The sequence below is a fragment of the Psittacula echo genome (genome assembly GCF_963264785.1).
Source record: "Psittacula echo genome assembly, chromosome: Z".
Lineage (NCBI taxonomy): Eukaryota > Metazoa > Chordata > Aves > Psittaciformes > Psittacidae > Psittacula > Psittacula echo.
The window spans coordinates 88537059-88559901 of record NC_137742.1 but is presented as its reverse complement, the minus strand read 5'-3'; the positions used below and the strand labels follow the sequence as shown (position 1 = coordinate 88559901).

The following is a 22843-nucleotide window of genomic DNA, read 5'->3' as shown; positions in this document are numbered from 1 at the left end:
AGGCCTGTTGGACAGAGGCCACAAAGAAGAGGAAAAGCTCTGTTTGGGGAAGTCAAGTTTGCATCACACATCTGATGCCAGCACTGTTCGTGGTGGTATTACAGTTGCTGCAATACCATTTACTAGGTATTGCCCTTTGGTAGGGTGGAGTTGGTGGACCTGATGGGGAAGGTCATTGATAATCTCATCAGAAGCATCTTTTGGGTAGATTTCTGTTTATTAATTCACCCACAGTAAAGGTGAATATATTAGAGAAAGGAGCTTCTTGTGTCCTCTTTTCTTCTATTCTTTCTATCCAGAGCTGGAATGTCTCTGGGGTTTTGGGGCTTTGTCTGTAGCTGAAGATACTCTGTAGCTGAAAATACTGCACAGCAAATCTTTATCCTTTCCCATAGTTTGTTAGCTTAATAGTTTAGAAAGACTGAAGTATATTTCTGCAAATTTAATTAATATTGAAAAAAAAAAAAAAAAACCCACCTGATTTTTTTTTTCTCTACAGTTAAAGCAAAGCAAAACTTTCTTTAAAAAAATAATTTTGGAGGTTTTCATTTATTTCTGCAAGTACATGTGAAACACACTGGCGCACCACTTGAAAACTCTTAGCAGTTGGACTCCACCAGTGTTTTGATTGCTGTTATTTCAACATTGGGAAAGTATTTACAATTTAAGTTTTTCTCTTACCTGATTTACAGTTTGAGTAATGATAGCAACTCTGGCATTTTGAAGGTCATGGAACTGTCACTTAAACCTTTTCAGTATCAGCTTCATTGATCTTTCTCCTGCCTCTCCATGGAACAGCAAAATGCACTATGCAGGCCAGCGTTAAAAGATGGACTCTGCCATAGATTCACTTTGTAGAAGTACACGCAAGTTACTTACTGAGAGTAAGGCTGTTTCCAGGCTATTCTACTGTGTCACCAGTGATGCCTCAGGATATTTTATCAGCCCCTCATTTCCAGGGAATGGCTGACTTTGGAGGCATAAAGCTCTCGGATCAGTGACTGTAAACTTTGGTTCTGTAGGAAAAGCCAATTGACACAAGTCATTATCAGCTTTTGAAAGAAGCAAGACACGAAAGATCTTCTAACATGCCATCATGTGTATTTTTACTGGCATATTTTGCAGCTGATACATGGTTTTTTCTTGGATTAAAATTTAACTGATATTACCTCCATCCCTTTGTAAATCATAGAATCTGGCGTTCTGTTTTCAAGCTTCTTATCCAGAAACAAGCTCATTTTGTCCCTTCTATAAATGCAGTCCCAGTCTCAGCCCTTACTTGTGGTTGGACACGCTGTAGTTACAGCACATGAAAGAACATCAACAGTGACTTAATGTAAGTGGGACAGACTCCTTGGGAATACACTGGGGACCAGATGTTCAAAAGAATGAAGCACTCTGCTCTCATCCCATCTGGCTACTTCATTTCACTGCCTATTTGGGATGAGTACTTCTGAAATCTTGTTTGCAAAGTCAAATATTGATGTAATTTGTTTTGTTCTTAAAAGGCAGAGTAAACCTGGTTTTAGTTGTGCAGAGTCACACTAGGGACAAGCATGGAACAACTGAAAGAGATGCTCTCTGCCAAGGTTCATAACTTTCTGATTGGTTAATTAAAAAAGCTAAGAATATATTTGGATTAAGAGTTAAATTGAATGCAATAACTTCAGAAATTCCAGTTTGGGCATGGAAAAAAAAAAAATAGGATTCTGTTGGTGATGAAGATAAAGAATTTGCAGCCATATAAAGGAAATATTTTTCATGCTGTTACATTTCAATTTATTTATATTTTCTCTGTCCTTTGGGTTTTTTTCAGTAAACTGTATTTAGGGTACAAATTATGGCAGTTAATCGTAATACCAAGTGAAGGATTTTTAAATATTGTCTTGAGTATGTTTTACAGAATTAAAAAAAGAGATCAGAAAACATTCCAACCTTACCTGTATTACTCTGAGTCATTAACTAACCACCATTTTCCAAACTTTGTTGAAACCCTTCAACTTTGGTGAAGTTCCAACTGAAAAACTGATTTTTTTATATATTATATCCTGTCTCATGTCTTGGATCAGATCTCCAGAAGTATTCCCAGGAGAGCACAGGAATGCTTCCCTTTGATACAGCTGAGCCAGGCTGGAGTTCTATTCATGCCAATGAGGGCACCGGTGACATAGTGACTGCTGCATGTTTGCTTTCCAGTGGAAGAGTTACCATTTCTTCAACAGTGTTTGATTTCACTGTTCTTTGAGAACAATGTGTCCTTTCTCTCCAGTGGCAAGGAAAGCTGCCTTCCACCTCCATGAAAGCAGCCTTCTGTTTTGCATGTTTCTGCAGTTATCTCAGCTTTGTGCTGAGCTCTGGAATTTGACTATGGGTACACTAAAGCTCTAGTGGGGTTGCCTGAGATACAACATATATAATTGCCCTTACCATTTGACCCCTGTATTGTTCCATGGGGCAAGGTAGGAGCAATGGAGGCTTCATGTGACCCCCTCCAGTGACTGATGTCAGAGGTCAGCAGTTCCTCACTGGTTGGCTGGCAGAATATCCTATTCATCACCACTGGTATATGATGGACACGCTAACAAGGAGATCCAGTCATAATGTTGTTCTCAGCAGTCTACTTGATGGCCTTAAACCTTAATCAGTGGTTGGAATTTTTCCCTTGTTGCCAGCTACTGTGACCAAGCAAATGCCTGGAGTAGAAGTAAACTTAAAATTAGGCATACTGTAATTTCTGAAATAGCTAATGCTGGAATGGGCACCCAATTGGAAAGCAGCTGCTTTTCAGATTTCTCTTCCCGTTCTGTTTTATAATGAATTACATTTATCCTTTCCATCTTTTAATTTCTTAGGAAGAGAAGTGAAAGTTCAGTTTTTCAAATAACAAAGGTAATTTTTTACATCTTTTTTAGGGACTCCATGCCCATGTCCAAAAGGGAAGAAGGATATGTATTTACAGCATCAGTTTGAATTTTCACTTTAGAGTTTTTCTGTGCTTTACTGAGAAATTCAGTTTGATAAATCATATTTTTTCTTTTTGTGGCAACTTTGAAGCTACAGAACATCACATCTTGTTACTCCACATTGTATTAGCTGACTTACAATTGCCAATACTATAGCCACCGTTATAAATGGATGAAACACTTAAATTCAGTATCCCTTGCTAAATTTCACTTTGAGGAAGAATATTCAGCCTTTTTCATTCCTCCCATAGTTTCTTTTGGATGTTTTTTATTATTATGCTTCCTAGCTCATGTCTATTGTGATTGGTTTCTGGAAAAGCATTTGAAATCTTTGCCTTGTTGGAATCCCTGGAAGTTTCATCTTTGACTTAAGTGGTATCAGGTTTTAATTGTGACGCATTAAGCAGCAGAAGTAAATTTGTCATAGCTGTCAATGGGATACACTATTAGAAAAAGAAAACTCAAGGTTAACTTATTTGAGTAATTGTATGTATGTATTGTATGTAATCTCATTTTCTCTGTGCTTTGCATGACAGTTCAGATAGCTGAGAACGCACTGTGTTCTTTTGCATATGCTCTGGCAACTAAGAATGCCATTTTGAAATAGCATAGGGTAATCCTAACACTGGGATTAGAGTAACTGTACATAGTTTACATAGTAATTTCCAGGCAGAGGAAAGGTTTGAAGGACAAGGACGAAAAAATCCAAACCTGCAAGCAAAGCTCTGTGTACCAGTTATCTGTGCTATTGGGATCTGTGTTCACACAGCAGAGCTATGTTGGAACAGTAATAAATAAATCATATTTGATCAAGCCCACATTTGCAAAGTTGTTGTGAATATTAAGAATGGAAGATGCTGTCTAGAGAAGCTACTGCTGTTATCAAATAAGAAGGTAGCAGTATTGTATCTATAGAATCATAGAATAGTTAGGGTTGCAAAGGACATAAAGATCATGTAGTTCCAACCCTCCTGCCATGGGCAGGGACACCTCACACTAAACCATGTCGCCCAAGGCTCTGTCCAACCTGGCCTTGAACACCGCCAGGGATGGAGCATTCACAACTTCCCTGGGCAACCCATTCCAGTGCCTCACCACCCTCTCAGTAAAGAATTTCTTCCTTATATCCAATCTAAACTTCCCCTGTTTAAGTTTTAACCCGTTACCCCTTGTCCTATCACTACAGTCCCTGATGAAGAGTCCCTCTCCAGCATCCTTGTAGGTCCCCTTCAGATACTGGAAGGCTGCTATGAGGTCTCCATGCAGCCTTCTCTTCTCCAGGCTGAACAGCCCCAACTTTCTCAGCCTGTCTTCAGACGGGAGGTGCTCCAGTCCCATGATCATCCTCGTGGCCCTCCTCTGGACTTGTTCCAACAGTTCCATGTCCTTTTTATGTTAAGGACACCAGAACTGCACACAATACTCCAAGTGAGGTCTCAGGAGAGCAGAGTAGAGAGGCAGGATCACCTCCTTTGACCTGCTGGTCACGTTCCTTTAGATACAGCCCAGGATACAGTTGGCTTTCTGGGCTGCGAGTGCACACTGAAGCCGACTCATGTTCATTTTCTCATCAACCAACACCCCCAAGTCCTTCTCTGCAGGGCTGCTGTGAATCTCTTCTCTAATTAATCATATTAACCAGTGTCAGTATGGGTTTAATGAATGCACTTGTCTTAGTGGAGTGATCTGAACACTGTTCTTACCTGGGATATTGATTTAAAAGATACTGTGAAGTTGTGAACCACAGCTCAGTAACACCTTTATCCTAGCGTGAATGGAGAGAGGAAATAACTCCCATGTAAAACATAATTTCGAGAATGATGGAGTAGCATATATGGGTGAGCGCATACTTTTACAAGTGCAGAGCAAATATCCCTTCCTCCCTTTCTGACCGTACCAGTACATATGGAAGATGGCCAGACCCACGTTCCTCGACTTACCTTATGAAAGTCCACATGTTCTGCATCAGTGTTTGAACTGCCAGGGGTAGGCAGCTAAATTAGTACCATCTAGGAAACAGACTGTTCATATCATTTCCTCACTCTTCTGCACCTGTGCAGTCTGAGCCACACATTGACCTTTATTGATTTGATCTGACTCTACCTCTGTGAAGCAAACACTCAAGCACTGCAATAGAATCCAGGGACCCTAATTCACAGTACCTTATATAGGTTCCTCGCTAATAATTCTTATTTGCATTAATCACATTCATCAGCAGAACGTGTGACCACCTCTTGGCTTATATGCAGTCCTGCTTCTGACAATGGAACAAAAAAGTATCTATTCTGAAAAAAGAGTGGTTTAGGTATATTGATACTTGATACTTACTAGTTGCAAAACTAAAATGTTAGAACGACTGTTTTCCAAATCAATGGCTCAGGCATTACTGTAAAATATATCGATTAAAAACAAAGGAAAATGTTAGTCATTTAGTCAGTAGAGTGATGCAATACTGAAATAAATTTATCCTTTGACTTTTGCATTAACCTTTTATTGACTGCTTGCATACTCATAATTAACACACACTTTAGCTAGCTTGGTTAATTTTAGCATTGTGATCAGTGTCCTCTAATGTAGCTGACACCCTGATCATCAAAATGTCAGTGCAGCCCAGGGGACCCTACCCATGCAACTGTCTGTCCCAGTGAATGTGCACCTGCCCGTAGTGAAAATATCCACCTTCCAAGGGGAAGCATCATGTACTGTCATACAGGTAGTCATACCAATGTTTGTAATGACTTAAGCGAATTTAAACTAATATGTAGCTGTTGGTAAATATTAATGCTCAAAGTCCATTTGTCAAAAGGAGACAACAGGGGGCTCAAAAATGTGTGAAGTTTACAGGAGAGAGGTGATGAGAATATGCACCACAGCAGTAACTAAATGGTCCTTAAAAAATGGGCTTTTTTTACCTGAAACTGGCACATTGTTTTAGCAAGAAAGTAGGGACCATGGAGTTTCATGCATTCTGCATATCTTTAGACAAATCATCTTTTCTGTACTGTATTGGTGAGCATGTGTTTTTATCAGGGTGTTGGAGGAAAATTGCTCTGAAATATATCATGGGAGTTTTTCTATTCTCCTGCTGCAAATAAGATATGAAAGATGCCTCTTGATTTGGGATCCGTTCTGTCTGTCAGAGCACGTATTATTCCCATTCTTAACACATTTTCTACATATGATACACACAGATTAGATCTACTCTTTTTTGGAGATTTGACTTTTTTAACGCAAATAACAATTTTTAATTTATATATAATATTTTAATTAACTTCCAATATAATAAATCTTGGTACTTTCCCAATACCATCATACTTCAGTGTTTGCAGTGTTTCCACTGTCTTTGGAGCTTCATAAGTTTTTTTGGTATCTGGGAAAAGAATGAATTTCTTTTTAATCTGAGTTATCATTGCTACTTACTTATGTTAGCTATCTTGTCCCAGATACAAAGGAATTTGAAGTAATTCCGTGCAGTTATTTAAGTGCCTTTAATTGCTCTGCATCAGTTAAAAATGGCGTTGCTATCCTTCTGCAGGATCTTCAGGTCTGTTACTCTGCTACAAATTAAAGACCATTGTAGGAACAGTTTCTCTGACAGAAATTTATTAAGATCAATAGTAACACACTCATCTGGAAAGGACTGCTTTTGCACCCTAATTCTCTCTCACACACATCTGCTATTAACAACACATTTTTCACTGAGAGGAGAAACATACCAGCTTTTAGCTTCTTCACCATTTCAGAGTCCTTTTCATTACTATTCATGTCTCTTTTCCCTTTCTTTCTCACAAATGGATTGACCAGCTTTTCCCTGATGTTTGGTGTTCAGGCATTTGTGTTGCTGTAACTGTGGCAGCAGTCACAATGATGTTGTGACTGGACAGCCCATGAGCAGCTATTCTCAGTTTTGTAGACCACATAACATGCCTGCAGTGTTTACTGATTGAGCTTCTTGATTTGTCATCTGCAATATTCTCTACATGGTTAATTTATCCACTTTGAGATTGAAATGCTTAAACTGGAATATCTTATACTACCAGTAAATTGAGCGTATTATTTTGTGCCAAGAGAGAAAATAAAGCAAGATTTTAAAAGCCTTACAGAGTTACACTGTAATTAGTTTCAGCTTCCCCTGCATATTAATTTTCTCCTGTTCCTCTCTATAATTTGGAAAGTGTTTTCAGAACACGCTGGTACAATCAGTTAAGTACCTCTCAGAACTCATACACTAAACTGCATTTGCTCTAACAACTATTATAAAGCAGCCAGCAAAACAAATCCTCTGTTATTCTGTACAGTGCAACTTATCAATGCAAACAGTTTAATATTTATGCTAAGAGGATTGTCACAAGTAGCTTCTGTTCCTTTAATTCTTGTTTTAAATAAATAATGAGAACATTTAAACACATTACTCTTCCCAGGGCCCTGAGGTCGGCTAATCTTATTATTTATGAAGTGATGTGCTACATAATAGTACTTAGTGCATGTTAACAGATGCTATTATCAGGGGCTGATGTGGAGAACTGAAGATATATTGGAATGTTATGTGTTAATACTGTCCTTGTAGTGTAATGTACGATGGATTGAGTGCCCAGGATGCTGGTGTGGCAATTAACCATACACCAACATGGGTGTAAAGCTGAAGTATGTTTTCTCATGGGGATTACACTGCCATTAATAATTCCCAAGAGAAGAAGACATCTTTCATTTGGAAACAGCCTCTTCCAGAAGGCTGACAGTGTAGACAAGGAACTTGCATGTGTCAATGTTTCTAGAGTTCATTTTGCAGAGATGAAAGACATATATATGTTTAAAACAACTTCAAAATTTATACCAAAATTATATGCTTTGTAGAACACGAATTTTAAAAAATGTCTTACAAAAGGCAAAAATGTGTTTGCACAATTTGCTTGTTATCTCTTTGAAGAACTACATAGACCTGTAGTATATGCCAAAATTATAGTGATGTTTAGCATTTTTCTGTGTCTTGCCCTATTGTGAGCATTAACTAATTAATCAGCAACATGCAAATTGTTTAAGAGAAGGGCAAAAGAGAGGGGCAGAAATCCTTCTTGAACAGTGACAGTTTTTTTGATGCAGCATGCTGTATCATAGTGTAATCTTAAGAGATGTGATGGTTGCCACTTACAAAACTTTACTCTGCAGGCTGCAGTTCAGTTGAATAGACTTCAGTAGTATTGATGAATAATCCATTTAATAAAAAACACTGTAATTTAAACATCTTCTCTTGGGACTACCATACACTAACCTCTTAATTTAATTTTATTGAAGTTTTGCCCACCTATTCATCATTGGAAGTTGTTATTAACCGCCATTTCCATTTATCTTTATAGAATTTTCTCATTTTATATTGCCTTTTTCAGAGCTAAGCAGGTTGATACACTTGTAAATCTCCAAAATCTACAAAGCTAGTCTGGCTTCTGTAATATTGTTTAATCTATCCCCCCTGACCTTAATGCAGTAAATTCAGTTTAATCTTTCTCAATAATCTAGTAATACATTGGAAACTGGCAAACATTTAAATCTGATAATGGTTTAATCACATACTTTAAATAACAGCTGAGATAATGAAAAAATAATTCACCATATAAAGGTACACTAACTGAGTTTTCCCTGTGATTGGCTTTTTGAGAAATCCCTATAGAAAATATAAAGCCTACGACAGAAATCCACTGGAAATGAACAATCCGTTTGGTCAGAAGATGTGGTATTTCTTTTTTATTATCATCTTTTTCTTTGAATTAATGCACGAATGTGTCCTCACTGAGTATTCAGTTTCTTTATGCAATTTTACTTAAGTAGTTCATCTGTTTACTTTTCATTTCAGATGCCAGTCAGAAGCAGCCGAGAGCTTGCCAGAAGACCAGAAACCAGAATGCCACCCCTTCTGGACAGATGATGAATGCAATATGTCTCTGCCATATGATCTTGAAGAAGTAATTGCTGATCTACAAAATCGTGTTCAGTGGGTAGAATAACAAGTGACCTTCTAGCCTAGAATTGTTGATACTCATCATTTGCATTTTATCATAAGTCTTTTTAGCCTTATGATTCCTTGACCATGCCATATGTGTCAAGTCAGAATTTACCAGTCTTCCCACAGCACCTTAGGTACTGTCTCGTAATAAAGACCGGGGCCCAGATCTACAGAAATGGGCGGCTTTTAAGACCTGACGTCCAGAACACAAGCCTCAGTTCTCTCCTCTGCTCTTAATTCCCATTGACCCTACAGCCCGTGGATATCCGTGTTTACACAGGTTCCCTTGGCGTCTAAATTTCAGCTTCCGTGGTTGCCTAGAACTGCCTCTGGCTTGGCAGGTTTGAGCAACACAAAGTGTAGCTCACACCTGTGACAAAGCAGGATCCATGATCTTGGTGTCCTAGTAAGAGGCCAGCTTGGAGTGAGCCTGCTGGATAGCTTCAGAATAGATCTGTGACTTCTTCACCCACTAACACAAACAGAGCTGCATGAGGTGGTGGATAAGGCCTTTCATGCAATGGCTCCTTATTAGAGCATGTTTTCAGATGAGGAACTCTGGAGGAGCATCCTGACATAGATCCCTAGACTTTCTTGCAGCTTTTCATCATGGCAGTTGAGCAGTGCTGGGAGAGATTTCTGATGTGAATCTACACCTCCTGGGCTCTCTGGAGCTTCAAATTTGGTTCCTAAGCGTTACTTTGTTTCTGCGTGTTGTGAGTCCTATGAGTCCAGGTTTTCCCAGAGTACTGTCTGAAGACCTGATGGACTCAAGTAAGGGTTTCCGTTTGGTGTCAGGTCTCCTGACAGCAGATTTAGTGTGATATTGGGCATTGTGACACCCATGTTGGTCTAGTGAGATCTATGAGAAGAATACCAGAAAGACAATTGGAAAGGAAGCTGTTTGTGATCTGTTTTGTAGTAAAATGCTATAAAAAGAACAGTTCTATGCTGGACGATACACAGCACTCCTGAACGAGAGAGAGGTTTTTCATTTGGTTAAGTTGCTATTTTAACTTGAGCTGGTGTACACCTTCTCTTTTGCCATGAAAAGCAAAAGAAAATCATATTATGGTGAAACAGCACTGTCTGCATTACCACTACAAAAGAAACCAGAGAGACTCAGAGCTTGACATTGCCACAAAGAAATGAATATGCCTCATGTGTTAATCTTCCTTTTAAAATCACTGTTGAGGCCAGGCTTACCCAGAGCAAAGCACTCTGCGCGGGGCTTCTGCTGCTGAAAATTGTACTTTTGTCAGCATAACATATGCCAGACCTCCCTGGAGCTAAGGAAGCTGTGCCAGCAAAAAATTCAGTTTTAGTGGTATAAAACTGTGTCTACACCTACCAGCTTTTGCCAGGACAATTACATCAAGTAAAGATTATACTTCTTAACACCTTTGACGTGGTTGTGCCAGCAAAAGTATGAAGACCTGCACTGAGCATTTTCATTGTAGTCTTTGACTTCTGCAGAAACTGTTAGCCACCCTTTAGAATGTAAAGACTCTCTGAAGAATAAATTATTATTTAAAGTGGGTTTGAAAATATTATAAACTTATCTATTGTCTTTTGTGCCACAGATTTCTTAACATTTAAAAATCCTACGTTATGGGCATAGCTTTTTATTTCTTGCAATATCTAAAGCTGGCTTTACCGGTGGGCAGATAGCATATATTTGGATTAATGCCACACTAAATACTGTTTGCTTTGGAGATCACTTAGAGGAAAGCTAGCTGAAGATGTGGGAATTCTGCTTTTGAAAAGGCAATTCTCACAGAAACAGATATTACTTTGGAAATGAGCGAGATGAATTCAAACAAGCTAATGATGTAACACTGTTAACATAGCGTTTGAGGGGATTGTTTGTTTATGCTGTTACTTTATGATTATTTTGTGTTTAATTAAGCCCTGCTAGAAACCATGGTGATCACAGTATTGAAATGAATCTGACAGCCATTAAGGGTAGAGAAGGCACATCAGTGCTGTAATTTGTAGCTGAAGTGGAAGCATAGTTATTAAAAAATGATCAGCAAATAATTATTTCCAGCAGTAGTGAAGAAAAAAAAAACCAAACAAAACACGGTTTTTTTTCTTGTGCTAAGAGACTGCTGGCAGCAATAATAAAATTTTTAAAAATACATGATTCTAGATCTTTTCTGTGCTGAAGATTTAAGCTAGTGAATTAGCTGAACTAATACTAGCTTCAGTGCAGTCAGATAGCACTCATTTAAGCTATGGATGGCAATGACAGAAAAATGGACACCTTTGGAATGGATAAGACCTAAGATCCACTGGCAAAATACCAATAATCAAGTGGTTAAAGAGAATTTATGCTCTGTGTTTCATTCCAGTCTCATGTCATCTAAATCAAGAGTAACTTGATTGAGTCCGGTTGAAATACAGAAGTATAAGAAGGTTTCATATCTCCAAAGCCCACAGGATTTCATATGAGTAAGGTTGATGGAACTGTTTGAAGCATGTAGTAATGCCAAAGGGTACCCCAAAACAAGAACATGGTTAAAGGTTAATATCCATAAAAAAACTGAGAGATCAAGTGTAAATTACTTCCGTGTTTGGACTGCATACCAGAAGCAGACAAATAATGTTTTCTCTACTTCATTCAGATAGTTACAATTTAGCTTATGTTACAATGATACTTTGGCAATCCATTTATATTCCAGCATTAGATAACCCATTTCTATGTTGGATGAGTTGAAAGGAACAGCCTCTAATGGATGTCCTGTGTATAGCAGCTGTTTGCCAAGCCTGGTGCTCTAGAAGCATGAAGCCAAGGTCAGTTTTTTCAGGGAAGAGGTGAGAGCATTAATTAGTCTCTAACATTAGATTCAGTGATTCTTTTTAAATAGTGAAGTTCATGACTTTGCTTACATTTACTCTTCATCAGCCATGAAAGAATTAAGGTAAAATAGTTCACTTGCACATGTGAGTCAAGTTAAATGGATTGCAGAAGATACAGGTCTGTTTGCCTGTCTGCGCTTGCCTTTAGACAATATTCATCAATTTTACAAAAGCTACTAACTAAACATGGAACCAATACAAATGAAGTGCTTGAGGCAAGGGCTTTCTTTTAAAAATCTTGTACAGAGTAGGTTTTACACTGATAGAAGGAAAGCGTTGCCAGAAAATGAAAAACTGTTATTGTTTCTGTAATTTGGGGGATGAAATGTAAAGGCTGTTTCTAAGTGTTTGATAGAAAACTGCTGTGTTACGCACTGTAATTAGAAATGTTTTTATAATGCTTTATTCATATCTTTGTATATGAAAATATTTTATCCTGTAGGTCCTTTCTTCTGTTTAGAAGGTTATGTAAATAAAAGATAGTAATCTCAGTGCAGTAGATTTTAAAGGCATCATACTTATACTCTGAGCTTTACACCAGATTCTGACTATCTAATGTGTAAATAAGAATGCCATGAGTAATCACCAGCTGCAAACTGTCCAGAACGGGTAACATGCAACGTAATAAAGATCCAAATGAGTTGCCATATTGTTATTCAGATATGGTTTTAGTTTCACTGGCAATGATGCAAGATGCACTTTGAAGTCATGCTGGACTTCTTTACACTAGGGGACTGATTCAGGGATTCCAGTGCCATAACAGGGAAAAAAAGGGATTAAAAGAATACTAAAATCCATTATGAAAGATAGATAAAATATCATAGTGTATTACGAGTGGACATTGCTTTCTCAGTTATTGTAGTGTTGTTACCATTAGTCCTGTGTCATGCTGTGGGATATGGGTTAATGTAGCAGAGATTAAACTAGCCCAGGAGCTGATGTCTAAGCTGAGATGAGAGGAGGGGAAGAGGGATGAGATGGGATGCATATGAGAAGCAAGGGTCGTGCTTTCTCAAGGCCACTTTATTAACTGAACTCATATGGGAGTTATTGAGCACTAACTTGTACAGTGCAAGTCAGGATCTCTCCCGTAATAGTTACCACCTGGTGCAAAATAAATGTTGGCTCCTTAACCCCCTGCTCATGCTTCCAACAGCTGGTCCTCAGCTAGGACCACTGTCCTCTTCCACCAAGGTTACAGAGTTAGAGAGTGGTTGTTCCACTGTAGTAACAGGCATGAGAAACCCTGATCCCCAGCTTCAGCCTCCACATCTGTCCTACAACACCTCCTTGGACAGAGTTCCTCTACTGAAAATCTCTCTCCCATTTGAGATTCAAGTCATTGCAGCTTGTCTTCTGACCTATCCCCCCAGGACAGTGAGTTGTTATGGAGAAGGATCAAACAGAACACTGTTTACAGTGAAGTTCCATGTCCAAAAATGACAACCACTGCACTAACCTAGCATTAAGAGTGTAGGTAGTGACGAAATACTCAGGGCAAAACCACCAACATTCAATGTTTCTGTGGACTTCCAACATGCCCAATTCTGGCCTTCACCTCACCCCACCTTTAAGGGCAGAGACAATCCGGAATAGAACCACTGTTCTTTTTCCAGTCTGACCTGAGACTCATCACCTTCAGCGTGGCTGGGCTTGCATCTTAATTTGCATTCATCTGTCCTCTTCACCTGAGCCTAGGGGCATTCACAGAACAAGAGAAGATGATTTATATAATTGCAGAAAGACTGTGCTTACTAAGACTGCAGAACTGGCTGAATAACATGTCAAATAAAAGACAACATATAACTGATAAAATTATTACATTAAAATGTTGATGTTTGGGTGTGAACACTTCACACATGACATGAAAACTATGGTTTATCTTCTTGTTGCTTTGGTGATAGCATTCATAATTCACACAATAGAAAAGGATATACTATGCTATGGTTTACAGCCTCTAATACTCCACTGGTTTTACAGTGCTTCTCCGTGATGAATCAGGATTTGGTCACAAAAGTTGTTCTCCCCCTCCGTATTGTCAAATACTTGTTTTCATGCCAACACATCTTGGTCTGATTAGTCCCCTTGATTAGAGGCTAAAGTAAAAAGTCAGGTGTATAGGATTCCCATTATCCTTTATTTCACTGCTTCTAAGAACAGGTCAGATAGAGTTATTTCAGTGAAAATGTGAACAATCAACTTCTGTTTACCATTAACCTTCAGTTTTCGTTTCTTAGAATCAAATCAGGGCTTGATAGGCAGTTATTTTCATACATGTCCCTTGATCAGTGGAACAATCTGTCAAAAGCCATTAAAGCCTCTGTTAGGTTGAATTGCATTCAAAGCTAAATTAAAGGGCTGCGATGATTGTTTCTAATATAGTATACATTGATTTCTCTGTCTGAGTAGTAACATAGCTTTGAAACTAAGCATGTATGACTAGGGCTTTTTCCTATCCAGCATGTCCTGGGAACCTTGGTTTCTTGTGAAAGATGAATGTCTACATAAAAAAGGAAAAAATTAATGCAGCAAAGTCACCTGTATATTCTCCAAAGCTTTTCCTCCATTTTTTCCTATTTCAGTGTATCCATCATGGTGTAACATATATGGAGTGGGAAGAGATTTACTCAGGTGCTTTGCTCAAAAGCTTCACTGAAAAATTTAACATCTAATTGTAATAATATTTTCAAGTGTCTTTTTATCCTAAGGTCTCAGGACCCTTTACACAGAGAAACTGAGGCAGAGGTCAAAAGTGCAGCTGTGTTCTGACTGCTAACACTGGAACTGAGCATACGTAATCCCTCCATTGCTGGCATGTCTCGATTACTTCCAGTTAAACAGCTCACTTTACACACTAGAACTTTTTTTCTCCAAAGATGTATTTGAAAGTGGAACTCGAATCTGTCCTCCTCATGTCATATTTAACATACATTTAATTGCATAACATACAGTAATAAATCATGTAATAGAGATCTTTCAGGCATCTAATGTCTGATTAAACTTTCCAGTGAATCTTTTCTTTACGTTCAAAGTCCCTGAGCTCTCTAATAGGAAAGGTAGATTCTACTGGAACTAATAAATTGTTCCATGGAGAATTTGCAGATACGTCGTATATAATATAATACGATGCACACTCTTTAAGTCTGTTTTGATTATGTCCACCACACACCCCACAAGGTGGTATGACTGCTGTACTAGGAAACTCTTAAGAAAATACCCTGTGGGTATTTGGGTGCTATTTATCAAGGTGAAGATTCATTGCTGGAGCAAACTGGAATGCCCGTTATGCACCTGTTAGCACTTTTGCCTGGTACCTATTTGGTAATCTGGTAGTACTTTACTGAGAGCAGTGCTTTTCTAGTTATTTTGATGAACATCCTAATAATTTATTACCCAAACATTATCAAAGCATTCCACAATTCTTTCATTGCTGTTCTTTCTTTTCTATCCACTGATGCCCTTTTCTTCCCTTTTGTCTCACTATTGATAGTAATTTTATTAGCAAGTTGTGTTCTTTGTTAGACTGACATGACCTTAAAGTGAGAAAACTTAAAAACTATGTATCAGATAGCATCCTCTCAAATACATTTATTTTTAAAACAATTTAAAGGATATTTTTGCTCCTTGCTCATTTGATGCTGCTACATGTGATTTTTATTAAGGACTGTTCATATGACGCTGTGAAATATACAGTGATATTTAAGTTTGTGTTATGTATTTTCTAACTTACTTCCATTTATAAAATAAATGGTTTAAAAGATCTGTTTGACTGTCATTTGTCCTCCAGAAGGTGTTAGGTCTTGTCTTCAATACCTTGTTGTTGCAGTGCATGGAAGAAGAGTATTACTTGTCGCACCATCTAACTTCAGGGGCCTACATGGAAAAACTAATTTCTGTAAGCTTCCTCTATGCTGAAGAGTGAGAAGTAAGCTTTTTCAAAGCAGCAAACTTAAAGATGCTCTGAATCTACTACTCAGTGGGGAATCTCTCTCTCTCAACTGTATTGTTAAGTCAAAGTTAGGTGGCATAGTTATCCTCATCTGCTTACACTGACAATTTAAAATAGATTTTAAAAGATAATGAGGAATCTGTCGTTATTCTTTAAATTAATAGAGTTAGGTTGTGGTTATATCGCATATTTTCTAGTAAGGAAGGTGGATTAATTTCTGTTACTTTGGTAAGACTCATACCATAAATGGACATGACTGACTTCTAACCCCTGTAATAGTGTTTCTTTCAGCAAAAATTTATGGCTCTGCTGCTAGGTTTAGAAGATACTCTTCTGGCCATGCAACCTCACATTTCCCATATTTGACACAATCTGTTACATTATGTGAGTAGTAGGAACTCTGTGCCTACCAGCACTGCATCAACTTATTTGAGTGTATAAAGTGTTTTTTCAATCTTATTTGCGGTACAGTTTGCAGTTTAAAATGTACGTAGTCAGGTTAAAGAAAGCAATGTCAAGGAAATGTGTCTTGTACATAGAGTAAAAGATGTTGAAGTTTGTGATGTCTGTGATTTTTGGGGAACTTAATCTCATAGTTTTATCTCCCACTCGCAGCAGTTTGTGGAGGGTTCTACTGTGTCAAAGGAATAGTTATCATAAATTGTCTCTGTCTCGGGGCTGTGAACAGCCTGAAGTCCAAGCTACCCCAGATTAAGGTCACAGAGCAAGGCAAGGACCAATACTGCAAATTTCCTTTGATACTCTAAAGAATGCTGTTGCAGAGTACAGCAGAACGATTTGATATGCACATGCCCATGTGACTGAGATGCACTGCAGTGTTCTGTATTACTTGGATTTCCTATTATGCCAAAGGCTGCGTGCCCAGTTATTCTGCATTACTATATTCCAGCCAAGAGGTGACTAAAGCGTGAATAACAGAGGCCAGGTCATTCCTTGCCAGGATGGAATGGAGCCTCTAAGCCAAAAGGAGTTGACAGCATTATTCACAGATACCCCAGCTTAGAGTCAGTAAGGCATCCAAGAGGTAAGAAATTTGATTTCTTAGCCTAGAACATTCTTTCCTTGACTTTACAAAAGGTTTAATTGATTTAACCAAAAGTCAGTATACAGATAACTGGATACTGACAGCCCATTTGTGAAACCAGTATTATTCCAAAACATGTATCTAGAAAGACCAAGATGAGCATCCCTGGAATTTAGAGTCCCTTAAGCTGTTCCTTTTTTAATGTTTCTCTTAGAACCAAAGATTCCCTAGATTTTTCTCCTCCTTTTCATATAAATAGGTAAAACACGTGACGGTAGTGACCTTTCAAAAAAAGATGCAACCATCAGGGGGATCCCTGCTTTTCTGGGGGGATGCAAGCACAAAAGATGTCACTGCACTCATGAGTAGGCATCTTGTGGGGGGATTAAGGCACTCTTCCAGGCTCTGCACTCAAGAACAGCTTGTCTTAAATGAGGCAGAGACTAATCAGGATGTGTCGCTTGTTGAATTTTGAGTTTTACCCTAAATACATTCTTTCTGTGGAAAATTTGTCATGAGAACCTAAATTCTCTTTGAGGAAAGGGACTTGTAGTTGTCTTTTTATCATGAAGACTCTAGCACCCTGTTACGTACAGTTATTACCCACAAATAACAGTTTCACAAAGGTTATACATCCTACTATAGCTAAAAAATATTTTCCTTTTCTTTCAGTGATAAGACTTTGTTTCTGAGCTAAAAGGTCTCGAGTTATATTGCTGAAGTTGCAGGAGTGCAATTTATCTGTCAGCCAGAGTCTTTATTTTGCAGTCAGAGGGTCATGACTAGAAGTGGTTTTTACCAAACATTTTCTGAAGTGTTGGGGTTTTTATTCCAAGATATTCAAAGAACTGTCATCTCAAAACAGAACCACACTGAGTTTGTGGATAGGTAAAAAGAAGTCAATACTTGCTTTTTCAGTGAGAGTACAATTTTAGCTTGCAAGTGAATATTATCTACTAAAGATAGCATACGTGCAAGTTTTTATCTATATGATATCCTCTTTGCACAATTCTGTTTCATTTCAGCAGGTATGTGTGAAATTTTTTGCATAAGTATCATTAAGATAAACTTCATAAATTAGGCTTCTGTTACTATCCTATCCCTAGTTGCATCTTAATTATTAGGGTGAAAATAAAGAGCACTTTTATAAGCCTTTATATTTTCTGTTTACAAGGATTTTACTAGCGTCTAATAAATTTAATGACCTCAAATAACAAGAAGAAGTGAAATCCTACTTAGCAAATTCATAGCTTTTCAAGGTATCTTGTGGCTTTATGACATTTCAAACTGTAGGAATGTAAAAGCAGTTTAAGGAGCTCTTGCTGGGTTCAACTAGCTGCAGAAACTTATTTTTGTTTCTCCTTTATTACTTCACCTCTGGGGCTTAACTCTGGGCTCCCTGATGAAGCAGTCATTCAGGAACTTTAAACTACAAGCTTTGACTTGATAGACATAGAATAAGGTCTTATATTAAACATACATTTTAGAAACATAATTTCAAATCTGGAAATATATTGTGGCTCGACCTAAATATTGAACAGCTCACTGTTTCTTACTTTCTTTGCTTTGCTGATATCATTAGATCTATTGTTCTTTTACCAGCTGATAGGAGAAAAATCAATGTATTGCAAAGCTTGTTGAGCAACAGCGCTTTCATTAATGTCAGGGCCACAATTAACTAAGTTATGGTATTTCCATTTTTAAAGATTACAAACACTTGTGTTATGCAGCTTCTGGTACTCTTAGAGGGCCAGAATCAAACGTGTGAAGCAAGCTGGGAACAGAGCAGTCTTTTTAAAAAAATTACATATTAGACACTTAATATTTAGTACATGCCAATATAAGAATTCTATATCATGTGGAATTTCTTTCCAATGCTGAGTTTCAAACAAAGCATATATCCAAAGTAACACTTCTCAGGATTGTTTTTATCTGCATACCATTATGTTCACTGGTTTCAACCACCTGTTGGGCATTCTGATCTCAGGTGCCTCTTGCAATGTGCATTTGGCCTTTGCCTGAATGGTACAGAGCAGGATGCAAAGGGATCTCTAAGGATGCCTCCCTTCTAGACGCCATAGCCTGAGCTAACTCATCTTGGATAGAGGATGCTCAGAGGTCCACAGTTCAAACACACATCTTCCCAGCTAATGAGGTCAGAACATCTTCCAGTAATGGATTGGTTCTCTCTCGGGTAAAGTGCCTCTAAGAGAAATTGAGAGGAGATCCATCCTTAAATAAGATTTGGTGCAGCTCAGGAGAATGACAATTACATCTAACACTCTTCCCAAGGCAAAGTCATGTTTTGTAGGAAACATGATGATGGAGTACTCGGCGAGCTGTTTAAGTGTAGTGACTAGTTGATAGGTCCATGCTACTGAAAAGTTTTCTGAGAGAGAAAATGAAGCTCACAAAAGTGTCTTTTCTGTTGGCACCAGTGAGAAGTGTCCCTGTATGGGTCACCTTGGTAAAGGCAGAGTTATTTTCTTGTGCTAAGTGCAGCTGGTGGTGGCAACAGGTATTTTTATCCACCAAGTGAAAAACACAAGAGCCACCTCTGGGGTTAAAGCTCAGGCAGGCAGTTGAGGTGTACTTTAAAACAGGTGCTGGAAAGGGGCTGCCAAAATCAAGTTAGTAGAATTTATATTTGAGCAGTCTTTTGCTGTGGCTTAGCATGTCCTGTGACGTAAGCCTCAGCTGAGGGGCTGGGATAGGGCTGGGCACTGGTGGTTATAGCAGAGACAGCACAGGGAGAATACCTTTCCAGGGCAGTAGACCTCAGTGGCAGAGAAGGGAGATCCAACCAGCCAGAGAGCATGAGAGCCACCACTGAGCTCAGGTATGTCTGAACAAAAGCAGGGTTAGTCTGCTTGCCCCTCTGAAGATACTGATTCTCAGAAAATCTGAGGCATCCTGGAATTTTCACCCATTGCTCTTGAATTGAGATCCTGATTTCCATGCGGGTCAGTGGCTGAAATAAATTGGAGATGTGGGCAGTAGCTGAGACCTTGCCTGGTTTTGACCACTTAACTCTCAATTTTGTAATTCCACAGCCTTCTGCATGTGCCGGTTTTCCATGCAAGATGTAACAGTAGGCTCTCCAGGCATTGCTCTTAGCCTGACATCCAGCCTGGATACCCAGGACTCTTGCATAATACTCCTGACCCAGACTCCTACATTAGCACTAATTTGTCAGACAATCAAGTTGCACAGCGTCACCACTGCCCCTTCAGCAAGGTGGCTGCAGCCCTCTCACCTTCATCTGGTCATCCAGTATAGGAGACAGTACATACTCCGTGTGGTACCTGCTGACTTCAGTTATAGTGGTGTCCTCTCCTGTTTTCCTCTGGTTGAGGGTTCGTTTATGGTTAGAGCAGCAGCAGAGCAGTGGGTATGTTGGTGGGCTGGTGGTGGGGGCTGTGGGGAAGGGGGCAGCTGGGCAACAGGGCTTGGGGCATCATTTGTGACACATTCCATTTACCTTGATTCAGCACTTGGCTAGGGATAGGTATGAAAAGACGTCTCAGCATCAGGGCTGTCTTTTTGAAATGATTTGGCACAACAAGACTCTAACTGCGGATAATGTTTTAGGGCTTTTTTTTCTTCTTCATTGAGAGCAAACCTGTAGCTCCTTATTAATACCTAATGAACAGGAAGAGGAAAAACTCTCCAATTACACATACTAAAATTTGCATTCCATGGCAAACATACAGCGATCTCACATGGGCATAAAATAGTTACAGAGAGCTGCATAAGCAGATGAATGTGTATGTGTGTGGCTCTTTAACTCCTCAGGACCACAAAACAGAACAAAAAGGGCTGATCTGAAAGAAGGCGTAGGCTGGGATTTCTATACACGAGTAGAGTACCTGCTCTGCGTCTGCCACTTGTGTTTAATAGTTGTATAACTTAAATCCTCTGTTCCCTTTAGTACTGCTGGGGTAAATAGTGCTGAAGCAATGGTGTTTACTTACCCAAGGCAACCCTCTGCCTTCCTCCAGTAACCACCCGAGCAGCGTATGGCAATTACTCAGATGGCTGTGCCATTCCTTCTTAAATCATATTTACTATACATAACTTTCAGAGCCTCACAGTGTGAAAGATAAAAGAATACAGGCTCTTGTAGTGTAGATATCCCAGTGCTAAGGAGCAATGAATATACATTTCCCAAAATGTACTGCAGTATTTTCTATTATTTAGAAACAATGTACATCATTAACTTACAGAGAAGTGAAATATCTAAAAATATTTCTGTACAGTTCTTTTCTAAAGCTAACACAGAAGCTTTCCCCCCCCCTTTTTTTAAAGCAACCATTTAATAAAGTCTGACACTTAGCAATGTTTTGAAATAATTTTTGCTGCTCTGCCAGCAGTTGGCTTTGCTGTGAATCTCTAAAGACAAATCCATCTACAGTGAATCTAGCAAAATTCATCTCTGTGTTGTATGTCAGGGTTGAGGACTACTTGTCAGCTCTGGCACTGTCAGATTTTATCTTTAAATATGACAGGCAATTTGTTCAGGGAGCACTTCTGAATGACAAGATATAGTGGTGTTGTAAAACATGGCACCTGTGTGGTATGCCCTGCCTTTGTGGACATCAGAGGCTATTGTTTCCTTTGCTATTAGACAGCCACAGTCACACAAGAAGGTGTGTAAAATGTTCACAGAAACCTTTTAAATAGAGTAGCAGAAAAGTAGCTACCCTACGGTCATTCAAGTCAGTTCATTTATCATTTTATCATATAATCATAGAATAGTTAGGGTTGGAAAGGACCTTAAGATCATCTAGTTCCAACCCCCCTGCCATGGGCAGGGACACCCCACACTAAACCATGCCACCCAAGGACTCATCCAACCTGGCCTTGAACACCGCCAAGGATGGAGCATTCACAACCTCCCTGGGCAACCCATTCCAGTGCCTCACCACCCTCACAGTAAAGAATTTCTTCCTTATATCCAATTTTAAACTTAAACAGGGGAAGTTTAAGTTTAAGTCCACTAAATAGTGGACCACTACTGCTGTGCCACTAAGGCCCAGTATTATCTCTAGTAGATCTGTGACATGAGAAGTCTGGCTTAAGGCCATTCTGTGTAGATTTTCTAAATCAAAGAACAAGGAGAGTATCAAAAGATAGGAGTTTGATTTGCAGTAACATTGCGATCAAATCATATTAGTGTTCTATTGTCAGTTGGAGGCATGCAGTATTTGGTACTTTACTTCAAGTCTCAAGTCCTGGAAATTAGAGATTCTGTGAGAACATTGTTTTGGCTTTCATATAAGAAGAAAGTATCTAGGCTTTCTGTTTACAGCAGAATGTAACAGAAGTAAGCTCTGCAAACTCAAACACTAGGTGGCAAATACAGAGGTAACAGTTAAAAACATACATCAGTACCAAAACTACAATCTCCATTGTTGCAGCTTGCTCCATTAATAACAGGTAGCGGTGGCAGTACTGCATGTGCATGAAGCTTTAACATGGCAACTTGAAGAGAAACAAATGTAATACAAGCTGTTGGGTGATAAGATGGGATCAGTGGTTAAAAAGACGCAACATATGTTGGACTCCTCATTGGAAGGTTTTGGCATAGTTTAAATATATTTTTGTGTTTCTTATTCTGAATAGAAATTAAGTACTTTCTTCTCACCTAGAAGTAACTACTTTAAAGGAAATCCTGCAGATGACAGCATATAGCCTGTGCTATCTCCTTTGGGAGAGACAAAACTATTTGTCATGTTCACTCAGTATGATTTCCCTATCTTCAGTAGAAGAATATGATACATTTGTTTTTAAAATAGCATAATTGTATTAAGATATTTATGAATTCCCCTCAGATATTTTATCTGTTTCTTTTTTACATATGAAGTTTACATATGGTTTTAGAACCACTAGGAATACTGTACATTCATCTTATCTAAGCAAAGATCTTTTGACAATTATGTTCATATTCTGAGAAATTTTCCATAATGGATGAAAAGCAAGAAGCAGCTCCAGAGGGTTAATTGTTCTACCTGGGTTTGGGGTTT

General features: G+C 38.7%; 1 protein-coding gene across 1 annotated transcript in view; it reads left to right on the top strand.

Moving 5' to 3' along the window:
- Window positions 1-8962, top strand: part of FTO (FTO alpha-ketoglutarate dependent dioxygenase) — a gene marked incomplete at its 3' end in the record, with an annotated part of 260739 nt that extends 251777 nt beyond the window's left edge. The window contains exon 9 of the mRNA XM_080637393.1: window positions 8812-8962. Within this exon, the coding sequence (XP_080493519.1) occupies window positions 8812-8962 (151 nt within the window). The remainder of the gene's footprint in view (window positions 1-8811) is intronic.
- Between the last annotated feature and the right edge of the window lie 13881 nt (window positions 8963-22843).